Source organism: Loxodonta africana, chromosome 13, assembly GCF_030014295.1.
Source record: "Loxodonta africana isolate mLoxAfr1 chromosome 13, mLoxAfr1.hap2, whole genome shotgun sequence".
Lineage (NCBI taxonomy): Eukaryota > Metazoa > Chordata > Mammalia > Proboscidea > Elephantidae > Loxodonta > Loxodonta africana.
In genome coordinates, this window is record NC_087354.1 from 67,070,796 (window position 1) to 67,098,052 (window position 27,257).

The 27,257-nt window shown below is 43.1% G+C and overlaps 1 protein-coding gene across 5 annotated transcripts in view; it reads right to left on the reverse strand.

The window, feature by feature from the left end:
- Positions 1 to 11,666, reverse strand: part of ZNF827 (zinc finger protein 827) — a 202,488-nt gene extending 190,822 nt beyond the window's left edge. For all 5 annotated transcript variants that reach the window (XM_010597215.3, XM_010597214.3, XM_010597213.3 and 2 more), the window contains exon 1: positions 11,485 to 11,666. In XM_010597215.3, the coding sequence (XP_010595517.2) occupies positions 11,485 to 11,527 (43 nt within the window). In that variant the 5' untranslated portion in view covers positions 11,528 to 11,666. The remainder of the gene's footprint in view (positions 1 to 11,484) is intronic.
- Between the last annotated feature and the right edge of the window lie 15,591 nt (positions 11,667 to 27,257).

The window sequence follows — 27,257 nt, forward strand, 5'->3', positions numbered from 1 at the left end:
TGGTTTGCAATACCTTCACCTAGGTGATGAAATTAAAAGATCAAAGAACGCTGGAGAATGTTGAATAATCCAAATGCCTGCAGGGGCCGTGAGGGAAGATACATGAGGGAGGTAGGCAGGTGTACACCCATATGGGAACATGGCAGCCGAGTGGTAGGAACAGTGGCAGACTGACGAGCACATGCCTGGAGTAAGGGAGACAGCCGCCAACGACTACAGCAGATTGCTGCCATGTGGGGAGGTGGGCCCAGTGCTTCCAGCTCCTCCAAGTTTTCAAAAAAAGCTAAAAATGTGGACTTTTATGTAAAAGCTCCCTTTTCCAAATGTTATCTTGGTTTTTCAAACATACGGTGTGGGTCAAAATACCACAGTAGGCCAGCAGCTTGTGACCTCAGATATGACCTATTGACCTCATCCCCTCGCTCAATCCCTCACTTAAGGTAGATGGCCAGCGAGCAAGCAGTCACCCCACTGTGCTCTCTTGAATTCGTTCTCTGGGATTAGAAACTGCAGACCCTGTTTTCCTTCTTGCTGTGCAAAATTTTTCAACTATTAACCTACATAACACGTAGAAAGCCCAGTATAAATTTCCCCCAGGTAATTTTAATCAGCGGACGGCCTATTGAATACATGAATGAATAAATAAACATTTATTAAATACCTATTCTCTCATTTGAATCTCACTACAAGTCTGTGAAGGCGGATTTACTATCCTCACTTTATGGTAAAACCTGGTCATAATTCTTAAGATTATTACACAATTCAAATCATATAAACAAAGGAACTCATCCCTACAATGAAAGTCTAACGTAATATTGTTGGCCTATGAAACATGCATTAGTCAAGCCCTGCAATAATAGCTTTATAAAAGAATTTTACTCTATCATACTATTATTCATCATTCTAATGAGATATACAGAAAAAGAAAAACAAAAAACATCTAAACTAACATGAACTTCTAGGTTAGAAATGGTGCAATGGTTAAGCATCCGGCTGCTAACCAAAAGTTTGGTGGTTCAAGCCCAACCAACAGCTTCGCGGGAGAAAGACCTGGAGATTTGCATCTGTTAAGATTACAGCCTTAGAAAACCCTCTGGGGCAGTTCTACTCCAACACATGGGGTCTCTATGAGTCAAAATCAACTCAACAGCACCTAACAACAATAATCGCAATGTAAACAAACTGAAATGTGTATCATATACTTAATAACAGGTAATACTTACTAAGCTCTTTCTATGCACCAGGTACTACTCAGGCATGCACGTGTGTGTGTAATATTTCTATTTATATATGCACTCACTTCATCCTTAAAATAACCCTTCTGTACAGGCACTATTATCACTATTTAATGATGAGGGATCTAGGGCACAGAGAAGTTAAGTAACTTGCCCAAAGTCACACAGCTAGTTAGTGGCAAGGCTGGGATATGAACAACCTGGCACATGTTTGTACTCTTAAAAGCTACATTATAAACTTAAAAAGCACATGTTCTCTGTTTTTACATTAGTCAGAGCATATACAATAGACATAGTGAAAAGAGGGTAGAGTCATAGATGACATTTCCTCCCTGTCATTACAAAACAAAACAAACAAAGAGCTTCTTAAGATATACCACCAGGCAACAAAAGATACTACCACTATAAAACTTCAGAAAAATCTCTCACCCTCCACAAATACAGTAGCTGGTTTCAAAAGCTCAGATAAACAAAGTTCTGCCAATCAATCCTATAAAAGATCATTTTCTTCTGGCCTTGTCCAGGCCCCTCTGAAGGCCAACTTCTTCAGAGCACTCAGAACATTTCACCCTGAGATCTGCATCTCTCCCTTCCCTTTCCTTTTTCCTCCACACCACAGCTCTAACAGGGTTAATCGCTTTTCTGATCCATCTAGAAATTACCAGAGAGAGTGAGTGAGGTTATTTTACGGTCTGCTTTTTCAGGCCCAAGCCACAGAGAAGGTCCGTGCGTTTCTTCCTTGCCAACAGGTAAAACTTTACTGAATTTGGATTTTGTTAAAAACAGAAGCCAAGAGTACCTAAGGCTTGGTCACATAAGACCTCTAGAGACGGAACTTCGGTGGTCGTAGTAGTGGAGGCTAAATGGATAATGAAAACAAGACCCTTTTTAGGCACACAGACTATCTGCTCAGTCTACTTCAACCCTGGGCCAGTCTGTGCAAAGCAGAGTCGCTAACAGCCAGGTTCTGGTCTCAGGCTGTGGGCATGTATCACTCTATATTTTATAAAATTAGCTACAGTGTAGTGTGTGTGTGTGTGTGTGTGTGTGTGTGTACCTACCCACAGTGAAGCCGGCTTTTATAAAATAAACAGCAATATGCACCCATGCAGCTTAAGACGGTTATCAAGTCAAAGTTTGATTTTAATGTAGGAAACTACCTTGTAACTACAGCAATGCTATCCCAAGGTGGGTCCTTGGAGAATGGTAAGAGTCATCTGAGAGGGTTCTTGCTTCAGCACCTAGTCCTAGACTATCCACTAATATCATAAAAATGTAATTTACAGACAGAGGATGGAAATACAAAACCTGCTCATAAACAGAAGGGGGAAAGCAGCTAGAAACTTCAGCCCATCGAGTAGTCTTAGCTATTTCTAAGGTCTGTGCTTCACACATTATTTCCTTATAAAATATGACAAAAGACATCTGAGCTACCATGAACCATAAAGTGTTCTGTACACTTATCCCTAGATGGTATGAATTACTGAGCTATACCTCGCACAGCAGGCGACCAAGGAGAGCACGTCAGAGACAGGACCCAGGACTGTCACTTACGATCTATACCTCTAAAACGGGATGCTTGGGGTATGTTAATAAAGGCAAAATAGTGATGAAATCTTATGGGGGAGAAAAAACACACATCTTAATAACTAGGCCTCATCTGGATTTCTTTTCAATAAGAGAAAACCCAAAATCTATTCCTTCACCACAAAGCCCATGGTCCTGTAAAATCTTATGCTAGAAATCCTTTAACGCCCCCAAAATCCTATTTTGCAGGTCATGCTCTCATTTTCTTGTTCTAGGATGAGTCTGATTAAATTACAGAAAATTACTAATACATCACTCAGAGCAGAGAGATGAGCTCCCACCTGTTCTGTTCATTTTTCCTTCCTTCTATCCTAACACTCCAGCAGATACTTAAAAAGAAAGAATGGAGGAGGACATGGCAACTTTAAATGAGGAGGCTCAAGAATAAATTAACCTACTCTCAGGAGTTTGATGCCCTTCAGCTTTCACAGATGGGCATTACTGACCAGCCACAGAAACCAGGGAAACTTTTTATGGAGCAGCAATTTGGGCTCCACCACTGTTAATCGAGTACCTTGTCATCTTTGAGTCTCAGGATACCAATTTGCATATGAGGTGACCAGGGTTAGTAATACTGGATGAGAGCTTCCTCTTTCATGAAACTCACTAGCCAGATACAATTTAAACCCAAACTGTTATGATTACTAAGTAAGCTGGTTTACCAATCCAGCAGGCACTGTGCATTTCTATTCTGGTCTTTTCTACAAAAGCATCTTGGCATTAATAGGACTAGGTGTACTTTAAACCAAACTGTGACCCCAGGAGAAGCTTGCCTGGTTACTCTACCAACACAACACTCTCCCATGGGTGTTGCGGCAGCCTTTGGCCATCTAATTCTACATGTCTCACAAGACAGGGACTTTCCACACCTCCCTAGGAACTATCCTACTAGATGCCATTCAAAGATTCTAAAATCTCAAGTGCATAGTGAGCTCTAACAACTGGCTGAAAGCTGTCCAATTCATACTTCTCCAGCATGATTTATTAACACTTTGTGCAGAGAGACTTGTCAGCTCACACCAGCTGTGTCAACGCCAAAGTGAGATGGCAGCACGCAGATAAATTAAAAATCAACTTTTTTTTTTAATCAGAAATTACTTTGAAGCATTACAAGGAATGTGGTTTTGACTATCGTCCTCATTTTAATGCGAAAGCTCAGTGCTACCTAACTTACCATAAGGAACACATGCACGGTGTTCTTTTAGGAGAATGTTGTTGTTGTCAGGTGTAGCTGAGTTGGTTCCGACTCATAGCGACCCAACATACAAAAGAATGAAAATGCTACCTGGTCCTGCACCATCCTCACAATCGTTGCTGTGTTTGGGCCCATAGTTGCAGGCCCTGTGTCAAAACATCTTGTTAAGGGCCTTGCACAGTAGTTTTACCAATGTTAATACGTCAATTGATTTCCTGACTGCTGCTTTCATGGACATTTATTGTGGATCCAAGTAAGATGAAATCCTTACAACTTCAATCTTTTCTCCGTGTATCATAATGTTACTTGTAAGGATTTTTGTTTTCTTTATGTTGAGGTATAACCCACACTGAAGGATGTATAGACTTTGATCTTCATCAATAAGTGCTTCAAGTTCTCTCTGTTTTCAGAAAGCAAGGTTGTCTCATCTGCATATCACAGGTTGTTAACTAGTCCTTCTCCAATCCTGATGCTGTGTTCTTCTTCATATAGTCCAGCTTCTCAGATTATATGCTCAGCATACAGATTGAGTAAGTATGGTGGAAGGATAAAATCCTGACACACACCTTTCCTGATTTTAAGCCACACAGTATCTCCTTGTTCTGTTCCAATGACTGCCTCTTGGCCTATGTACAGGTACCACATGAGCACAATTAAGTGTTGTGGAAATCCCATTCTTCGAAATTTTATCCATAATTTGTTATCCACACCGTCAGGTGCCTTTGCATAGTCAATAAAACACAGGTCAACATCTTTCTGGTATTCTTTGCTTTCAGCCAAGATCCATCTGACATCAGCAATGATATCCCTCATTCAACACCATCCTCTGAATCCAGCTTGACTTTCTGGCAGGTCCCTGTCAATTTACTGCTGCAACCCTTTTTGAATTATCTTCAGTATAATTTTACTTGCGTGTGATAGTAACGATATTGTTAAATAATTTCCACATTGCACTCAATCACCTTTCTTTGGAATGGACACGTATATTAATCTCTTCCAGTCAGTTGGCCAGGTAGCTGTCTTCCAAATTTCATGGTATAGACAAGTGAGCACTTCTAGTGTTGCATCTGTTTGTCGAAACATCTCAATTGGTATTCCATTCATCTCCCAGAGTCTTGTTTTTTGCAGCTTGGACTTTGTCCATTCCATTCATCTCCCAGAGTCTTGTTTTTTGCAGCTTGGACTTTGTCCTTCAGGGCTATCAGTTCTTGATCATGTGCTACCTTCTGAACATCGACCAATTCTTTTTTGTAGAATGACTGTTTGTTCTTTTCATCTTTTTTTGATGCTTCCCGCTTCATTCAATTTTTGGGCCATAGAATCCTTCAATATTGCAACTCAAGGCCTGAATTTCTTCTTCAGTTCTTTCAGCCTGAGAAATGCCAAACGAGTTATTCCTTTTTGGTTTTCTAATGCCAAGTCTTTGCACGTTTCATTATTAACACTTTGCTTTGTCTTCTCGAGCCACCCTTTGAAACTTTCTGTTTACTTCTTTTACATCATCATTTCTTCCATTCGCTTTAGCTACTCTACATTCAAGAGCAAGTTTCAGTATTTGAAGTACTGGTGGCATAGCTTATAGCATCACAGCAACATGCAAGCCACCACTGTATGACAAACTGACAGACAAGTGGTAGTTTAGGAGAATAGATATGCATTATTACCAAGTATTAATCCAGACTGCTGCTCAATACCTCAGAATCATTAGCTCTGACTGACCCAAATCCACTGCTGTCAAGTCAATTCCTACTCACAGCGACTCTATAGGACAGAGTATAACTGCCCCATAGGGTTCCCAAGGCTGAAATCTGCAGAAAACAGTCTGCCACACCTTTCTCTGGCAGAGCAGCTGGTGGGTTCAAACAGTCAACCTTTCAGTTAGTAACCGAGCATTTTAACCACTCCTCTCTCTGGCTGACAGGAACAATAAAATATTTTGCTATTTCAGACTCAAAATTTTTCCCACATAGTTTCTGCCATGGTTAGTCAGGTATTGTCTGGTCACTGCAAAAATTAATAAGCATAAATACGGAGAGATAGTTAAATCTTCTACAGTTTCTCTTTCCTCAGACATGTGTTCCTGTGGTTGTTAGCTGCTTTCCAGTTGGCCCCCCGACTCATGGGGACCCTATGTGTTACAGAGTAGAACTGTTCCAGAGAGTTTTCTTGGCTGTAATCTTTACTGAAGCAGTTTGCCAGGCCTTTCTTCCACACAGTTGCTAGGCAGGTTCAAACTACCAACCTTTAAGTTAGCAGCTGATCACAAACCACTTGTGCCATCCAGGCTCCCATCAGACATGAAGACTGATAATTAAAAGTCTAAAAATAATGGATTCTGCTGCTTTTCAGTCATTTTGCTTCTCTGTTTTACTAGACAGAAAGAGAATTTTTTTAAGTTTTATGAATGAAGAACGTAATCATCTGTTCTGGTCTTGACCCACAACTGAGTTAACAATGAAAATACTGGAAGAGCAAAACAACTGTTTTATTAGCTTTTCCTTTGTGCCCCCTCCCTTGGGAATAGGCAGCAGGCAAGTTGCCAAAGATAAACATAATAGCATCTAAACTCATACACATTTATGGGCAAATTGAAGCTAACGAGAAAAATCTTAAAGGCTCTGATGGCACCAATGATGGAAGGAATTAAAACGCAACAGACAGAGGAGAAAGCCCTTCCTTTTCCTGCCCCTCTTCAGTTTGTGATCCCAAATAAAATAATGTTCATAAAGTGCCCAGTCCCATGCCTAGCAAACGGCAGCAGTCTTAGTTTTCCTCTTGCTTGCTGACAAACAATTTTAAGGATCAAGTTTAGGGCTCTGCTAAAGAAAATTTCATGGTATAGCTCAAACAGCCTCTAGGACACTTTTTGAACATTGCATCTGACCTTGCTAGCAGAAAGAACTTTGTAAAAAAGCCATCAAAAGCAGCAGAGTCATACTTAAATCCTAAAATGATAATTGCTACACCAAAAAAAAAAAAACAAAAAACCTGTTGCCCTCGATTCCAACTCATAGGGGCCCTATAGGACAGAGTAGAACTGCCCCAAAGAGCTTCCACCAAGCCAAGCAATAAAGGTTTTCGGTAATAATTTTTAAAGCCAATCCTCAAAAAGAATATAGGTTTAACACCCTTTTGGGAGATCACCTCCAAGAGCTAATGAAAAACTTCTTTTTGCTTTGTAGACAGTAGGACCACCACTCAACTGTGGAGGACACTTTTTTTTTTTTCTGCATATGTATTAGGCCCATATAACAAAAACCAAACAAAACAGAACAAAAACTTCAGAGGCCCAGGAGGAAATGACTGTGTAGAATTTTAAATCAGAAACCTAAAGCTTAGGTTAGTAGTGTCAGGTTAAAGGCTTGCCCATCCCCAAAGCTAATTCGGTTCTGAACAGTCCCATGGGTGTCTAGTTGAACAGAAGGAGCTAGGAAACCTTAGCAGGCCGAAGCCCAGCCTAGGGAATTGCTGGGACACCGTGCCAGGGGCTGAGGCTCACCCCAGACTTGGTATCAGATAATACCAAGTGCTAGACTGGATTTCCAGGACTAATCCACTCTAGGGTGGAACTTCCAGGTTCCTTGGTGTTCTGTGCCACAGAGCGGGAGGGCAGTGGGCTTTGTAGATCCAGTCTGTGCCTGGCTAGTATCATATTTAATAACAGATAAATAGATTCAACAAATGGAAACAGTGCACAGGTCACAGTGGTTTATGCTTAGGTATCTTTAGTTGTATTGTTGGGGGGATGCAGAAGCAAGAGGGGAAAGCATTCCAAATTTTCTACAGATTCACGTTTTACAAGCTTCTCTTTTTGTATTTTAACCTTAACTTTTTAAATGTGTGTTTACAGGTTCCTCAGATTCTTAAAACCATGTATCAACAGTGGTTGTTCACAACTTTTGTACTTATTTAGAAGGGCTCTTTGGCTTCAAGAACAATTTACCCATCTCATTCTGAGTACCCCCACAAAAAAAAAAAAAAAAAAAACCCAAACCTGTTACTGTGGAGTCAATTCTGACTCATAGCGACCCTACAGGACAGAGTAGATACTGCCCCATAAGAGTTTCCAAGGAGCACCTGGTGAACGTGAACTGCCGACCTTTTGGTTAACAGCCATAGCTCTTAACCACCACACCAACAGGGTTTCAGAGAGCCCCCCACACCCCCACATTATACACATCGCTTCTTTCTTTCAGGGTCAAATCTTAACTCTGCCCCAATATAACTTCTTAAAATCCTGCGATGACTTCCATTACAGCAATTTGAATCCCTATCCAGATTTGAATCCCTAGATTTAGTCTATTTTAACTTTAATACAGAACAGTTCTCTAGGAAAAGAAAAATCCTCCCCAAACATAGTTAGCGTTAGAACTGGGACTTAGGCCCACAATTCTATTCTGCATTAAATACAAATTAACACTAATTTTATAAAAGACGGTATTTATTAAATCTCCACACCACTAAAAATTTCTTCAGGATTCACTAAGCATTTAGTAAGCTTTGTGTTACTGTGACTGAATTGCAAACTACACCATTTGCCCAGAAGCTACTTTTAGCCCAAATGAAATTGCCTACAAAACACGTGTAAACCACGGGAAGAAAACGCAGCGCATGTCCACAAAAATCCATTCAACGCAAAGGTAAGTGGAAAAGCTTCGCAAATTAAGGCTTCCCTTTCAAAACTGGAGGGACGTTTACACTGTTTCCAAGAGGCAATTGCTTCTTACTTCAGTGAAAGTGCCTTTATGCGACTGGGAGAAGGAGTTTTTTTTTAAGTGAGTGGCTAACAGTATCAGAGAACAGGATGGGAGAACCCACTCTCAAAATATAACTTAATCATCAGGCACCAACGTGCAGGAGAGGCCCATCAAGCACTCGAGCTAAAATGGAGCCTGAATTTCCTCTCAGACAGAGAGGGTAGTCGCACCAGGTCAGGGTCAAGGTCACCAGCAGGGCAGGCTGCAGCTGCCCGAAAGCGCTACACACCACGGGAGGGAAAGCGTTCCATCTCCGTCACAGCCGAAACAGAAAAATCCCTTCTCCTCTCCCACCCTCCCTCTAACCCCGCCAACAGTTTGTTTTTTTTTTTTTTTTTTCAAAGCAGATGGAGAAGAAAGGAAAATGACCAAATAACCTCACCGCCCTGGTTTTCACATACAAGCTCATCAGCTCCCAAAGTTGCCATCTAAGGGCAAGTTCGCAAAGAACACTGAAGCCCATTTTGTCTGAGCAGGGGAAGCCTCCCCCGGCCCCCCCAGGATTCCTGCCTCCTCTCCCTCCTCCCACACACCCCCGAAAGGAGCTGGGAACTGTGGCCGGCCGGCCATGTGCACACACACACTCTTCCACCAACTGCTGCGAGTTTTCTGTGAATCGCAGCGCGGAGCCTCCCAACTCGCCCTTCCCAACTCCACCTCCTTCTCCTTCCTCACACAGAATTTCCCTACACACTCAGCCGCCTGAGAGTGATTTTATGTGCATATATATTACATATGTGATATTATCCTCAGAACCTCTAGCGGGCAGACGAAGAAAGGACTGCACAGGGGCATTTTTTTTTTTTTTTAAAGGAAAGGAAAAAAAACACACACACAACCCAAGCCCTGTGCGTCGACTCCTGCGTACCGGGAAGGAGAAAGAAAGAGGAATGTTTGCGGAGCAGGCTGCCTGCAAGTGCCCTTGCTGGCCACTTCGGCCACGGCCCGGGTGACACGGAGCGGCGGGGGCGCCCGGCCCGAGCAGCCTGCGCCCCCTCCCTGTCCCCCGGGCGGGCACCGCCGCGGATATTTCGCGAGGGGGAGATCGATTGCGCTGCCTGTCTGCAGCGGAAACGCACACGCTCACACACAACCCGAGCCCGAGACACCATAACCTTAACCCTTCCCCCACCCTCCGTGAACTTCAGGTGACCGACCACGTCGGCCTGACACGCGGGCTGGCGGGCGGGCGGGCGCTCCGGCTCCGCTCCCGCCCCCAGCCCGGGTTTTGCAGGATCGGGCGCAGAGCAGGGCCAAACCGCCGGGAGAGGGGAGCAGTGGGGGGGGGAGAGAAATTGACCCTCCGTCTCCCCCGACCCCTCCCTCCGGCGCCTCCGGCGTCCCCTCCTCCCGGTCACCCCGCCCCATGCCTTCTCCCCTGCCCCCTCCTCTGTGCATTCAAGGAGCCGGGCGGCCCCGGGGGATATTTTTAGTTGCTTCTTTCTCCTTCACTTTTAGCTTTAGCAGCATCTCGGAACACTCAAAGCGGAGAAAGATTGGGGGGGGGGGGTGAGCTGGAGAGGGAGTGGGGGGAAAAGTTAAGAGTCTCGCAAAGAAAAGCAGGAGGGAGGGCAGAGAGCGACCGGGGGCGCGGGTGGAGGAGGGGAAGGGGACCGGGCCGTGCCGGCGGGTATGAGTCTCCAGTTGGTGTGTGTGGCTGCAGCCGGGGAGGCTTGTGATGCACTTTAGTCCTGGACTCTGCTCAGGCTCGCCGGCCAGGGAGGTCTGAGAGCCCGAGTCTCGCCCGGCTCCGTCTGATCCGACTGACCCCGCATTTTATTGCGGCCAGGAGCCCTGCTCCTCCCTCCCCTCGGCTCTGCAGGGACCTCGCGCGCCGCGAGCCGCCCTGCCTCCTGCCTCCGCCTCACCGCAGCTCCCGCACCCCACATCCGCCCGCCGCTGCCCGGCCTCGCCCCCCGCCCGGGCGCCCCGCGCCCCCTGCGCCCGGGCGCGCACCCTGCCCCGGCGCCGCGGGAGCAGCCGCCCGGCGGCGCGTGTGTCCCCGTGTGTTTGTATGCGGTGCCCCCACACCCTCCCCAGCCTCTCCCGCCTCGCCCGCCCCCGACTCCCCTCCTCCGCCGCCGCCTCCACCTCCGCCTCCTCCTGCTCCTGCCGCCGCCGCCGCCGCGGGCTCCGGGGCCGACCAACCCCGGCGCAACCTTTAGCCGGAGACGGACCTCTCCCTGGATCCCGTCCCCGGCGGGCGGCCGCGCGCCCTCGCCCCGACACCCCCAAACGCCATGTCACGGCCCCCAGCCCTCCGCGCGGCCCGACCCTCCAGCACTGGGAACCACAAGGAATTTTTTTTTTTTTTTAAGATTCCAACCTCTCCCCCCACCCCGCGATAAAAACCCCGGCATCCACACTACTCCCCACCTCTCTCCTCGCGCCCCCTACCCCCAGCAACCGGAGTGAGAAGGTGGAAGGGGGAGGAAAAGGGAAAAAAGCCCGATCTCAAGGAAAAAAGAGGGGGGGTGAGAGAAAGAAAGAAAAAGAGAGAGAGAATAGAAAGGGCACGGGGCTGATCATCACCAACATGGCTGCCTCAGCATAGACCTAAACGAGGAGTAACCCGGGCTGTGTCTTTGTCAGTTTCACCTCTGTAACCCTAAACTAATGCAGAAAACAACGGAGGAGGCTGCGGAAGGGAGAGAGGGGAGAGGGAGGGCGAGAAAATGGCACGAGAGGAGGTGGAGAAGGGATGACTTACGTGAGGGAAGGCGCTTGGGCTGCTCCTGCTTCCTCCTGGGCATTTTCCCCCTTTTCTCACATTCTCCTCCTTGGTTAATGTGAGATCAAATAAACCCCCGTGGGGGCAGAGGCAGACACTGGCAGGAGCGGGGAGGTAGTTGGGGGGCGGGCGGGCGGGCGGGCAGGGGGAAACCCCTTCTCTCCGGTGTGTGCAATGGGTTGAAGCTTGTTTCCTGGAGCCAGAAGAGGGGTTTTCTTCTTTTCTTTCCTTTCTTTTTTTTTTTTTCTTTTTCTTTTTTTTTTTTAATTTTTGGTCGTGCACCTGGCTTGTCCCCGAGCGTAATATTCTTCAATGGAAACGGATCTAATAGGTGTGAGTGTGTGTGTGTCCTATGCTCGCGTGTGTGATGGGAGGTATAAATAAATGAGTGCCGGTGCGGCGGTGTCTATGGCCGCGCTCTGTGTCTCCGAGCCCCTAACACTAATGTCGGGATCAAAGGGCAGCGGCGGCGGCAGCACAGCTCACAGCTCGCTCTCTTGCTCTCTCTCTCGCTCGCTCGCTCGCTCTCCTCTCGCGCTCTCTCTCTCTCTGTCACACACACACTCACACACACACAGAGGCACAGACTGAGGGAAAGAGCGAGAGCTAGACACACACATACACACACAGAGAGCAAAGAGGAAGGTGCCCTAAGGCTCCCAGGGCGGACTCAGCCTCGGATTTGCAACTGCTCAGTCGGGAAAGAATGGGGGGCGCGCGCGCGGGGGTGGGATGGAGTTCTTCGAATTTATCCCGCTAGTCGCCGAATCGAGGGGGGAAAAAGTTTTTCCCACTCTTCAAACAACGGTTAGTTCATTATTCTTACTGGTTTTCAAAAGTAAATAGATTTGTCTCTTAACTTTCTTTTGTTTATTAAACTACACTTTGTTCTGTATAAAATTTGTCGGGCTTTTGTCATCAAAAGAATTACTCTCTCACCCCATCACCTTTAGTTTCTGGTAGTTGCAGTCTCCCACACACTCCCCAAAGACATTCCAATAAAAATAATGTTAAAAATAAAAAAGATAACATATGGTGAAATCAATAACTAGGTTGATGGCGTAAGTGCCCTGTTTGGCGTGCCCAATGGAGTTAAAACTGAAAAATACTGCCTAAATGAAAATTACAGCTCCTTGACAAAAGGGGGAAAATAAGATTAGGTCACCCCTGATGGTTGATTTAACTGCTACAGGATACTCCTACAGTGCACACAGCAATCTTGACTTCTGAAATTTACTTTTTTTTTCCGGCTATAACGCAGGTATATGAAGCTTACCCTGAAGCCATTCCAGTGTGCCTTATGAGCCCAATATAGCAGTTTTCATTAACTGATACATACTTTCATTACTTTACAAATCACACATCTTTCTTCAAAGAGACACATAAAGGGGAAAAATAGAAAAGGACGGGTCTCACTCTAGCACAAAAGGCACTTGGTGAAAGAGGACTGTTCTCTTTGTGACTTGCAGTCATTTGGATAAAAGTTCACTCAGAGGTTGTTAATGATTTAAACTCCAAAACCTGCTACTATAATTGAAGCAAAAAATGGTCTGAAGAAGAGTTGTTTCATAAAACTCTCTTTGTAAGAGGAAACTTTGAACTTAGCAGAATACATTATATGTCATGAGTCAGATGTGGCTAAAGAATTAAAAAAAAAAAAAAGTGCATTATTTAAGTACATCTTCCCTTTTCAGTTTTAAAAAAAAAAAACCTGACTCATCATCTTATTATGTTAAATATTTTCCTATCAATTCTAAAATAGATTTTTTCACCAAAGTAGGTGGAGGCACAGTGAAGATATAGAACATGACAATGACACTATATTCACTTACATAGATAACTAATGGCTCTTTGATGTTCTGACATAATTCTCACAACTCCAGTGGTGTGTTAATAAGGGCAGTGGGGGTTATGTTCCTACACACCTCGTAAAAAATAACAATAAGACTTTATATTGAATGCTTTATTAGAAAAGCTTAAAGTGTGCTGTATCTCCCAAAAGATGTTTTTTCATTGATAATGAATCTCAGGATAAACCCCTCCCTGCCAACTTCCCAGAAGCTCTAGCTTACCCATCACAACTAATGTTATCTGAAGCGGGTTTTGAAACACATGCTTGATTCCAATCAAAACCCAGAGTGGAGGGTAGTCAAATTGAAAATGGATGTCATCTAAACCAATTCTTCCTCAAATGTTGGTCTAAGAAAATTGATAGTTAAGTGTCCCTGCATTATAATTTGAAATAGGACTATCTTTCACATTAGATCAAACTCATCTTGCCATGCCTTCAAATATTCTCAATAGCTTTGGACTTGAAATTAAAGTTGTCGTTGTTGTTGTTAGTTGCCATTCGGGTTGATTTTGACTGATGACGACTTCATGTGTGCAGGGTAGAACTGCTCCATAGGGTTTTCAAGGCTGTGACCCTTAGAAAGCAGATCTCCAGGCCTGTCTTCCAAGGTGCCTCCGGGTGGGTTCTTATCAGAGCCCATTCATTCCAAATAGACTCATTGCCCTGCGTGAGCAGGATCTTTAAAATTAGCGTGGGGTGAACAGAATGGTGTAGCAGTCCCCCACTGCTTCCTTGGAGCCTTTGCCTAGAATGTTCAGGCTTATTATTCTGCATAGACACACCACCACATTTTCCTGAATCGCTATAACCCTCTAAAATGCTTTAAAAAAAAGAAGAAAAAAGCCAAACCCATTACCATCAAGTCAGTCCTGAATCACAGTGACCCTCTAGGACAGAGAAGAACTGCCCCACAGGGTTTCCAAGGCTGTAATCTTTATAGAAGCAGACTGCCACATCTTTCTTTCATGGAGTCGCTAGTGGGTTCAAACTGCCAACCTGCTGATCTTTCAGTTAGCAGCTGAGCACTTAATCACTGCAACTATAATTGAAAACACACTTTAGGCCTTTCCTCAAAGCAGAGTACATTTCCTGGGGCCTTTTAAGTGCATGCGGACAAATCTGTCAACTTTTAATTGTATATGTGATCTACCAACAGCAGAGAGTATTTCTTTTTGAACGAACTTGTTCATACCTCCACCTCTTTCCAAAAATAACTTGAAATAGTATGCGGCATAGAAAATGGAAATAAGGACAACTAGTTCCTGTTTAAATCTCAGGTTGGTATCTGTCCGCTACAAAGCACTCTTCAAGGGCACTTTCTCGCATCCACAATTGCTGAATGCTCAGGAAACACAAACTCATTTTAACATTAGACTAATCTCAACTATCAGGAAGAGAAATAGCTGGAGATTACTCCAGTGGATTTCAAAATCAAATTAATAATTCCAGGAACATATGCATTTTGGATACACGTACACACGAACCATTAGTTTGGATTATTATTGATCACAGTCATCAGATTGGAATTCTCAATTTGACTCACCCTCATGGACCAAGCTTTTAAAAGCATATTTTATCTTAATAATTATAGTACTCCTTCCTCCCCCACCTCCATCACCTCTCAAATGTGAGATTAAAATAGATTTTCTCAAAAGTGTTCATTCTAAAAAGATGCTTCATAAACACCCACTCCCACAGGAGTAAATTCTAGCCTAGCCCAAGTATTGCTAAGAGGGGGAAAACAGTGGGAACACTTCCCCTAGAATAGCATTCATCCAACTGTGGTCTGAAGAGATGTCCATGCAGTCAAAACTGTCTTTATAATAATACTAAGACATTATTTGCCTTTTTCTCTGTCTTCACTTTGGCACTGATGATGCAAAATCAATGGTAGGTAAACCTGTCGGTACCTTAGCACAATCAAGGCAGTGGCACCAAAATGTTTATCGATAGTCATTGCGTTTTTCACCAGCCTTGGGGGAGGGGGAGGTTTATTTACGAATGTCCTTGATGAAGCAGTAAAAAATTATTAATCTTATTCAATCTCTACCCTTGTGTACAAGACTTTTGAATATTCTCTGTGACCGAATGGTTGGTACATATAAAGTATTTTGCTGCATACCAAAGCACATCAGTTGTCTCAAGGAAAATCACTGCTGAGATTGTTTGAAATAGCCTCTTTCTTCATGTATTTCTCAAAAAACGAACGAAGTAAGTCTGTAAAGCAATGGATAGTACTTTTTGACAATGATATTCGTTCTTTCAAGTGAAAATTAGAATTTTCGGTAACTTATTCCGTTACTGTGAGTTTAACAGCTTCCTGATACTTAGAGATTTTGTTGATGATATTGGTGGTGATATTAAAAAATGTGACTTTTTAATACTGTGTTAACATTTTAGAAGATCTGCATAACTCAGTGAACCAGTATTTTCCAAATGGCCAATGCTTGGTGCTGCAAAATCATGCTATAGTCAAAAATCCATTTAAAGTACAAAATAGGCCAATGGATTTTAATGGGAGAGTATGAAAAGCTCATTGATATGATTTCAGATTCCACATTGCAAGTAACTTTTTTTTTTTAATTAATTTTTATTAAGCTTCAAGTGAACATTTACCATTCCAGTCTGTCACATGTAGGTTTACATACATCTTACTCCCTTCTCCCACTTGCTCTCCCCCTATTGAGTCAGCCCTTTCAGTCTCTCATTTCGTGCCAATTTTGCCATCTTCCCTCTCTCTCTATCTTCCCATCCCCCCTCCAGTCAAGAGTTGTCAACACACTCTCCAGTGTCCACCTGATTTAATTAGCTCACTCTTCATCAGCATCTCTCTCCCCCCCACTGACCAGTCCTTTTCATGCCTGATGAGTTGTCTTCGGGGATGGTTCCTGTCCTGTGGCATCAGAAGTTCTGGGGAGCATTGTCTCTGGGATTCCTCTAGGCGCAGTCATACCATTAGGTATGGTCTTTTTATGAGAATTTGGGGTCTGTATCCCATTGGTCTCCTGCTCCCTCAGGAGTTGTCTGTTGTGCTCCCTGACAGGGCAGACATCGATTGTGGCCGGGTACCAACTAGTTCTTCTGGTCTCAGGATAATGTAGGTCTCTGGTTCATGTGGCCCTTTCTGTCTCTTGGGTTCTTAGTTGTCGTGTGACCTTGGTGTTCTTCCTTTGCCTTTGCTCCAGGTGGGTTGAGACCAATTGATGTATCTTAGATGGCCGCTTGTTGGCATTTAGGACCCCAGGCACCACAATTCAAAGTGGGATGCAGAATGTTTTCATAATAGAATTATTTTGCCCATTGACTTAGAAGTCCCCTCAAACCAAGTTCCCCCGACCCCAGCCCCTGCTCCGCTGACCTCTGAAGCTTTCATTTTATCCCGGAAACCTCTTTGCTTTTAGTCCAGTCCAATTAGGCTGACCTTCCTTGTATTGAGTGTTGTCTTTCCCTTCACCCAAAGCAGTTCTTATCTACTGATTGATCAATAAAAAGCCCTCTCCCTCCCTCCCTCCCTCCCCCCTTTGTAACCACAAAAGTATGTGTTCTTCTCCGTTTTTTCTATTTCTCAAGATCTTATAATAGTGCTCTTATACAATATTTGTCCTTTTGCCTCTGACTCATTTTGCTCAGCATAATGCCTTCCAGATTCCTCCATGTTATGAAATGTTTCACAGATTCGTCACTGTTCTTTATCGATGCGTAGTATTCCATTGTGTGAATATACCACAATTTATTTACCCATTCATCCGTTGATGGACACCTTGGTTGCTTCCAGCTTTTTGCTATTGTAAACAGAGCTGCAATAAACATGGGTGTGCAGCAAGTAACTTTTAAGAAACTACCGCTCATCAAGTTTTCGTATAGTACCAGCGAAAAATATCCACAATTATCTGAAAAGGCTATTAAAATACTCCTCCCTCTTCTGATTACATACGTGTGAGGCTCAACTTTCTTCATGTACATATTCAGCCAAAGCAACATGTCCCAACATATTGAATGTGGAAGCAGATACAAGAATGCAGCTGTCTTCTATTAAGCCAGACTTCAGAGACATTTGCAGAAATATAAAACAATGCTACTCCTCTCACTACATTTTTTGTTTTGAAAAATATAGTTATTTTTCATAAAATATGTTACTTGTATTGAGTTTATTGATGGATTGACATAATAGTCTCAACAATGGACTCAAACATACCAATGATGATGAAGATGGTGCAGTACCGGGCAATGTCTTGTTGTTATACATAAGGTCACCACGAGTTGGAGCTGACTCTACAAAAACTAACAACATTGAGTTTACTGTTGCTATTTATAAACGAATAAAAAAACTTTTTTAATTCCACAGTTTTAATGTCAATATCAATAGACATAACCCACATAAGCAAGAGACCCTTGGAGTCCTCAATAAATTTTAAGAGTGTTAAGGAGTCCTGATTTCAAAAAGTCTTAGAACCACTGCCCTAGAAATTAAAATGCAGTTAAAGAGAAAAAAGAGCTTCTAGGGATCTTTTACTAGAGGTCTCAGAATCGGGTTGTACATAAGCTTACCCCTGCCCATAAAATGAAGCCCTTGGAACTGAGAGTTGGACCCATATGCCCCCAGCCGCACTTCCTGGATGAGACCTCTTATGAGATGCAGGGAGAAATGGGTGTCTATTCAGTTTTGGAACAGATTGCTCAGCCACACAGAGAGGCTGGTTACTCTGAACAGAGAGCCCAAGTCTCTTCTGGCCTCTAGTTCTCCAGGAAAGTAAAACCAGTGAGAATCCCTCCCTCTTTCCCAGGGCCTGAGCTGTCTGCCTCAAGAGTTAAGGCAGGGACACTCTTTAGCCCCAAAGTGCTCCAAGCTTGACATTTTAAATGATGAGTGCTCGTCCCAAAGCACAGATAGGGGTCTGGCGTCTCTCCTGGCCCGGACCTCACGTGTTATAAATCAGTATCTGGTGACGATGACCAGCCGTACTTCTCAGAGGGGGAGGCTTTTGCTGTGATCTGTACTTGCGTTCTTAGGAGGCTGGAGCCTGGTTGGGATCAGCAAGCTTTGTCACAATTTGGACAAACCATGCTTTCAAGAGCAGTTGATACACAAATACATGACCTGGCAGACTACCTGGCAAAGGAACCGCTTCTGGGCATTTTTGTGCTCTAGAAAACTTTCTCCTAAACATCTCCCCAGTAGTTCTTCCGCTTAGCCCCCCGTGAACACTCTGAATACAATGTAATATTTAGACTAGGAGAATCCTGGATCTCTGTGGCCTATGCGTCCCTCACCTGGTATATCTAGCTCTCATGCTTGGATCATTCAATCCTTCGTGTTTGCACCTGACTCCAATCCAAATGGGCATGAAGCTCTTGCCTCTTGATCATTATTTGCCAGGATTCTTAGCATCTACCAGTTTCTTTGGGTGGTTTTGTTTATTTGTTTATTATCCACGTGGTTAAGATCTCCCCTGAGCAGCTGCTCCCCACTTACATGCATTTCCAAACTGATTCATCTGATCACTTTCTGTACTATTTTCCTGCCTGACCCGGTCACCCTCTGACCTGCCTCAAATCATACTGCCGTCTCCTTGCCGGTCCCTGTGTGCATTATAGCTTCTCTCAGCCCCTTTCTCTGGCTGCAATCAGCTCTGATTCAGCTTCTCTGTGACATCTCTCTTTTCCTTTGTCGAGTCTGCTCCCCAGAACTGTGGTTCCTACACCCGGGGCATCTTGTTAAGGTTGTTGATGCAACCTCCGTGTCAAGCAACCTCCTTCTTGGAAAAAGTGCTATATGGCATAACGCTATCGGAGTAACAAATGACAAAGTCATCACACACCCAGACTCAGGATTTTTGTTGTTAGCTGCTGCCCTGACTCATGGCAACCCCACGTACAACAGGATCAGCCTATTGTGAGCCACAGGGTTTCATTGGCTGATTTTTTGAAAGTAGGTTGCCAGGCCTTCCTTCCTAGGCTATCTTAGTCTGTAAACTCTACTGAAGCCTGTTCAGCATCATAACAGTACAACAAGCTTTCACTGACAGATGGGTGGTGGCTATGCATAAAGTACATTGGCTGGGAATTGAACTTGGGTCTCCTCATGGAAGGCAAGAATTATACCACTGAAGCGTTAATGCCACCTTGTGATTTTTGGTGATCCCCAAATAAAATAACAGCAGGAATCAACCAAAAAGCTCCCTGTGGATTTTCCTGTTACTCTCCCCTCGATGATACCTCTCTCTGCTGTCTCTAGTCACACTAGTCTACCTCCATCCCTGGAATTCCACAGCTGCCTCTGTCCATATTTATGCCAGATTTTATGTAGTTGGGTATTTCACGAGAAGTCGGACCAACTTACCTTGAACTCCAACTGTGTCTTTGTGGTTGTTGGGAGATTGGCTGTATCATTTATTGGATTTAATGTCCTTTCATATCAAACAGCAACTGGTAATGCCTTCTACATGGGGGTTAGCTATGTTCCCTCTCTTCATCGTTTAATCTTATACTTTAATATTTTTAATAAGGAGGAAAATTAAAATCACAGAACTTTAAGGCCAGAAGATGTTTTGCAGGTGACTTTGCTAAGCCCTGGTATTTCACAGATGAGAAACTGGAGAGACAGAAACGTTGAGTGATATTCCTGGCTGAGCTCTGACTAGTGAGTCCTCCACTATTCCAGAAAATTAGAGCTAAAATAGGGTAATGGGAAGGCATATTTGTGCATTCTTGATGGATTTAAGCAAACGAATTTTGCAATGCAGAACTTAGAAGCATTTGACATAGCAACATATAAAATAATGGAACTGAGTGCTTTTAAATATTATACATGGAAAATTTAGTATGGGTTTTATATTGTTTGGTTACCTTCCAGAAGGTTCTTCTAAATGTGAATGAAGTGTAGCTATGAGGGCTAGAAACTTTAACAAAAAACAAACAAAGAAAAATGCTTATTTCACACACCATGGAAATAAACTCTGTTGAGAACATAGGTACTCTTGATTAAAAACTGGTAACCCTTAAGAAATTAGGCAGGGGAGGGGAGTGTAACATCCTCTGAGTAGAAACCCTGCAAACACTTCAAAATAAAATGTTTATACCTACACGTAAAAAAGTGCTTATGAAGCCAAGGTTCAGATCCCATTTTAATGTTAGCCAACAGTACACTTAGCCTTGGCCATTGTCTTATAAATTCTTTCAATGGGGCTCACAGGTAGTCTGGGAAAGACATCAATGTATCAATGCAGATCCATTAAGCTTAAATCCTCCAGCCCAGTTCCCTGAGGCAGTTCAGCAAGGGGGGTTGTCACAACGGAAGGACAGACTCTCTGACAGCAGCAGGCTTCAGAAGATTCATCCTCCTTCCACGATGCATTTGGGAGTCCATATCTGAGGCACAATGGGGGAAAAGGGGGAAATTCCCAAAATGTTTGAGACAAAAAACAATTCCTACAAATTGCTCGAAAAAAACAGAAAGGAACAGAATAGTCAAAGTACAATACAAATACTTATCCTGGGATCTGAAGCACAACTGGTTCAGCAAGTGTCCTTTCAGTAAACAGACCCTGGTGAATGGATTAACAAGTTAGTGTGGAGTTACGCTACGATTGTGGAGTTGCATAATGGAAATTTTATTGTGCAAAAGCCTCACAGGTGGAGGCTTCTTTGGCTCTTGTCTTTTTCCCATAGAGTACAGAGGACTGGCTGCCATATGTTGTTGCTAGGTACCGTCAAGTTGGTTCTGACTCGTAACGACCTCATGTACAACAGAACAAAACACTGCCCCATCTTCCGCCATCCTCACAATCCTTGCTAGGTTTGAGCCCATTGTTGCACCCACTGTGTCAATCCATCTCATTGAGGGTCTTGCTCTTTTTCACTGACCCTCTACTTTACAAAGCATGATGTCCTTCTCCAGGTACTGGTCCCTCCTGATAACATGTCCAAAGTACATGACGTGAAATCTCACTATCCTTACTTCTAAGGAGCATTCCAGCCTTTCTTCTTCCGAGACAGATTTGTTCGTTCTTCTGGCAGTCCATCATATATTCAATGTTCTTTGCCAACACCATAATTCAAAGGCATCCATTCTTCTTTGGGCTTTCTTATTCACTGACCAGCTTTCGCATGTATATGAGGCTATTGAAAATACCATATGGCTTGGGACTGGTACCTTTGCTTTTTTAGCGCTTTAAAGAGGTCTTTGTAGCAGATTTGCCCAATGCAATATGTAGTTTGATTTCTTGACTGCTGCTTCCATGGGCATTGATTGTGGATTCAAGTAAAATGAAATCTTTGACAACTTCAATATTTTCTCAGTTTATCATGATGTTGCTTATTGGTACAGTTGGGAGGATTTCTGTTTTCTTTACATTGAGGTGTACTCCATACTGAAGGCTGTCGTCTTTGATCTTCATGAGTGCTTCAAGTCCTCTTTGCTTTCAACAGCAAAGCTGTGTCATCTGTGTGTTGCAGGTTATTCATGAGTCTTCCTCCAATCCTGATGCCATGTCCTTCTTCATATAGTCCAACTTCTCTAATTATTTGCTCAGCATACAAATTGAATAAGTATGGTGAAAGGATACAACCCTGATGCACACCTGCCATATAGTTCTTATTAAAAGTGTCCTGAAAAAGACAACAGGCATCACAAGAATTATGTAATTTCCAAAGGTCATGCCTCTAGAAATCTGCACCCCAGGAGGTTCAAGCTCCATTTGTGCCAGGTTGTTTGTTGTTTAAGAGAAAGGTTGGGTTACTGACTGCTTTTTTTACATATTCCAACTCCTCTGAGAGTTTGCTTCCTAGTAGGGTACCCATGGGAAGCTTTGTTGTGACTTTTGCATAATATAAGCATGTTTTGTTCAGCAATATTTGTGTCTGTCAACACAGTTACACATAGCAAAAAAAAAAAAAGAAAAAGAATAAAGATCATATTATATCAGCAAGAACTATCTAATTCGTCTTCACAATAGCTCTCTGGACATTTCTTTCTTCACTTTAGGTTAGGGAAACCGAGGCACAGCTCAGGAGAGGAATCGCTCAAGGCCTTGTAATTAGAACACGTTCACTTGGGGCTATAGACATTCACTTAGATGACTAATATTTTACATCAGGCCCAGTGATGTCCCTACATCAATCAAGCAGAAAGCCCGACAAACAGATGGGCAACACATCATGCCCTAGGGGACAAGACATTCCGGGTTATGTCTAATAGGGAAGGTGTAAACCCACATACCAGGTGCTCTTCTCAGGAAATGCTGTTTCCAGATCCCTGAAAGACAAGTCTGAGCTCCCACGTTGATACGAATTATTATGTTATTAAACAGAGTAAAGTAATCTCTAAAAGTAATGAGAGTGTAACATACAGAAATGGACGTTGCTTCCCCTAAGCTCTAGGGAGGTAGCACTGTGATTGTTCTTCTACATTTGCCTCCCCAGTTCTTCTCCCTACTCTACCTCTTCTGTGTCCTAGAGCTGACCATGATTGACTGCATCACCCAAGCTTCCTTGTTATCTTGACCATTCAGTGGGGTTCAGCCAATAGTCATTAAGAGATCAAAGGGTGGAAGGGAAGAAGGGGCAGATATTTCTTTTCTCCCTCCCTGTTTTGATGCCTTATCTGGGGCTGTAATTCTGTCCCTCCGTAACTACAGCTTCTGAGCATGGCTCAGTCTTCGTTGGACTTTAGATACATCATTTCCTCCATTCCTTCAGCCCAAGCGGTGGTAATGGCTTCTCACATTTGCTAGTCCCTGACATCTCACTAGTTCTCATATGTTCCCTCAACTTTAACCATGTCCCTGTAAGTAGTCCCTTCCCTAAAGGCTCTTCATTTGAATCATCTAGGGGTTAATTTTGTTCCCTGCCTGGGCCCAGACTAATACAAGCTCTTTTCATTCATTCATTCACCAAATATTTAATGAGGATCTACTATGTGCCAGGCACTGCACAAGCACTGGGAATACCATGGTGAACAAATAGAGGGATTACCCCTGACCTCATCATTTATAGAACTCCATGGTTTATTTTAGTTAGTCCTTCTTTATTTCTGATAAAATTGATATATATATATATGTTCAGTCTTGAAACATATATATATATGTATGTATATGTTAAAGCACTTGGCTGCTAACCCAAAGGTCAGCAATTTGAACTCACCAGCTGCTCTGTGGGAGAAAGATGTGGCAGTCTGCTCTGAGAACAGGGAATGAGGCTATGTGAGAGGTAATAATAGGCCACAGCCCAATACTAAACACATAATAACATTAAAACGTGGTTAACCAGGGTTCTGGCCATCATGGCACTATAGACAGAAGTACCACGCCATCCCTCCACAGCAAAGACCTGAAAAACTAAGTAAAACAGAGACAAATGTCAGTCCTTGAACCCTAAGCATCAAATGAAGAGATAAAGAACTCAGCCAAGCACCAAATGGAATCAGAAACTGACAGAGAAAAGAGAGCAAGGAGACATATGTGCAGAGGCCCCATATCAGTTAACACAGCAAAGATTCGCCCTCTTGGACCCCTGTCAGAGACCGGTGGATACAGAGTACAGGAAAGCAACTTCCAAGAGCTTCCAGCAGGAGACAGAGCACCTGGTAACCAGCAATATATGCTTTCACACCCTTCATCCTTCTCCCCGCACTGGTCAGCCTCCTCTGCTTCCCACCGCCCTCTATCTCTTGGTCGAGAGGCAGTGGCTTCAGCCCCTTGCAGCATGGATTCACCCTACCCACACTGGCCAGCTCCTGGAGTGCCATCTGTTTGTTGCCGCTGTTGCTTTTTTTCCGCTTCTTTTGGTTTCTTTGGTGCCTCTTAACACCTCTCCCTCCTTTCTCTCAAACACTTGGCTATGCGTGCCATCTTTGCTTCTTCTTGAAAGGCTGTGAAGCACCACTTGACTGGGGAACAGCTTCCCCAGCCCACCATCACGCTGGTGGGATCCCCAGGGCTTATTTATTTTTTAACTTTTTTTGTTTGTTTTCAAGGCTTGGGAACCCCTTCTAGACAGGCTGTACTGTGTGGCTTGGGAGCCACTTCTCGGGGCTCCGGAGCTGCACTGGTGGGATCCCTGGGGGCATGTATTTTTCTTTTCTTTTTCTTCTTTTTCTGTTTTCCTTTTTGTCTTTCTTCATTTCTCAGTTTCTCATCTCTCTATACTTACCTTCTTTCCCTGTCTCTTGAATACCTGGCACTGTGTGACATCTCTACCCCTTCTAGCTGGGCTGTACTGCGCAGCCTGGGAGCCACTTTCCCAGTCTCGCAGCTGCACTGGTGGGATCCATGCAGGCTTTTCTTTTCTAATTTCTATTTATTTACTTTATGTTTTTCCCTTTTGTTTGTGTCCATTTCTCGGTTTCTCACCTCTCCACTCCAACAGCAAGCTCCTAAGCACTTTTTTGTTGTTTGTTTTTGCCTCCTGTTTCTCTCTCCTCTTTCCCATACCCATTCTAGCGCCACACATCACAACCTTCCCACTCCTACCTGCCTATCTGCACCATGCACTGAACATCACACCCAAGAGCAGCACTGGCAGGGCCTACCAGAACCTGCCCTGCACTGATTCATAGCCCGCACTATTGGCCTCAGTACGTGCCACAAACAACCTATCCCAGCCCCTCCCTTTCAGCTGGAACTGCCCTGCTGCACCATAGCTGAACAACTAGCCCTGCCCATTGGACAAAGAGGTGAAAAGTATTGTGCCCACAGCAAAAACAAAGAATGTACGGCCTGCCTGCTCAGACATAACCAAATAAATAAAAAAAGCAAGATGAAACAAACAAATCTACAATCAATAAATGAAGCAAATAACTGCTGAGTGCCCTGAAGACAGCATACAATATCAAAACATAAAAAGAAAAAGGACAGGATGGTTCCAGTAGGCATCCAAAATAAAACACCAGGTGACGTCCCATTAGAAGAAAAGGCACTAGAACTACGTGATAGGGAATTCAAATCGCTAATATTCAGAGCTCTCCAAAAGTTGAAGCAAAAAGCAGTCAAAAATGAGGAAAAAATAGACAAATTCTTGGAAAAGGCAAATTCATGAAACATACAGAAAAAAATGGAAGAATTCAGGAACAAAATGCCAAAATAAATTTACTACTAGAAATCATACAAAAACAACAACTAGAAATCCAAAAGATAAACAACAAGATTTCAGAAATGGACAGTGTCATAGAAGGGCTGAGGAGCAGGTTTGAAATGATGGAAGACAGAATCAGTGAAACTGAAGACAAAAACTTGGATACAACTCTGAGGAAAAATCAGAAAAAAGAATGAAGAAGAATGAAGAAATGCTGAGAATTATGTGGGATACAATCAAAAGTAAAAATTTGTGAGTGATTGGAGTTCCAGAACAAGGGGAGAAAACAGAAAACACAGAGTGGATCATTGAAGAATTGCTGACAGAAATTTTCCTTAATATCATGAAAGATGAAAAGCTGACCATCCAAGAAGTTCAACAAACCCCGTATAGGATAGACCCCAAAAGAAGAACACCAAGGCATGTCATACTCACACTCGCTAAAACCAAAGACAAAAAAAAAAAAACCTGAGAACAGCTTGAGAAAAACAAAAAGTCACATACAGAGGAGAAACAATAAGATTAAGCTCTGATTATTCTGCAGAAATCATACAGGCAAGAAGGCAATGGGATGACATATACAAAACCTTGAAAGAAAAAATATTGCCAACCAAGAATAATATATCCTGCAAAACTCTTGTTCAAATGTGATGGTGAAATTAGGACATTTCCAGATAAACAGAAATTAAAGGAAGATGTAAAAACCAAGCCACACTCACAAGAATTATTAAAGGGAGTCCTTTGGTCAGAGAACAAGCAACATCAGACCACAGCCTAAGGCTACGATGCAAGATTGCACCAGCCAGGTATCAACCTAGGAAATTAACTCTCAAGGACTATCTAAAAGAATTACAATAGGGAACTAGAGAGGTTAATAGGCACATGATAACAATGTCAGAACAATAAAAGAGGGAATAAATGGTATAGGTATAGAACTTTCCAATGGAGAGGAAGGCAAGGCTATACCAAGTAATAATAGACTGGTTCAAGCCTGGGAAGAAAGGGTAAATTTCAAGGTAACCACAAAGAAAGTTAACAAACCTACTCATCAAAATATAGAAGAAAAATAAAGTCTCAATAAAAACAAAATCTACAAAAACAAAAGAAAAAAAAAATCCACAAACAAAAGGAATCCAGCACAGAAAAGTTACAGGAACAAAGAAAACGTCAGCACCACAAAAGAAAGCATTACAAAATGACAGCAGTAAACTCACACCTATCAATAATTATACTGAATGTAAATGGCCTAAATGCGCTCATAAAGAAACAGAGAGCAACAGAATGGATTTAAAAAAATAGGATCCATCAGTATGCTGTCTCCAAGAGACATACCTTAGAAACAAAGATGTAAATATATTAAAAATCAAAGGATGGAAAAAAAATACATCAAGCAAACAGCTACCAAAAAAGAACAGGAGTGGCAATACTAACCTCAGATAAAATGGACCTAAAAAAAAAAATCCACCATAAAAGAAAAAGAAGGGCACTATATAATGATTAAAAGTACAATTCATCATGAAGACATAACCATAATAAACATTATGCACCCAAGGACAGGGCTTCAAAATACATAAAACAAATTCTAACAGCACTGAAAAGAGAAGTTGACAGATCCACAAAAATAGTAGGAGACTTCAATACACCACTCTCAGTAAAGAACAGAACATCTAGAAAGAAACTCAACAAAGATACGGAAGAGCTAAAGGGTACAATCAGTCAACTTGACCTCATAGATGTATATAGAACACTCCACCCAACACCTGCAAAGTATACATTCTTTTCCAATACACATAGAATGTTCTCCAGAATAGACCACATCTTAGGTCACAGA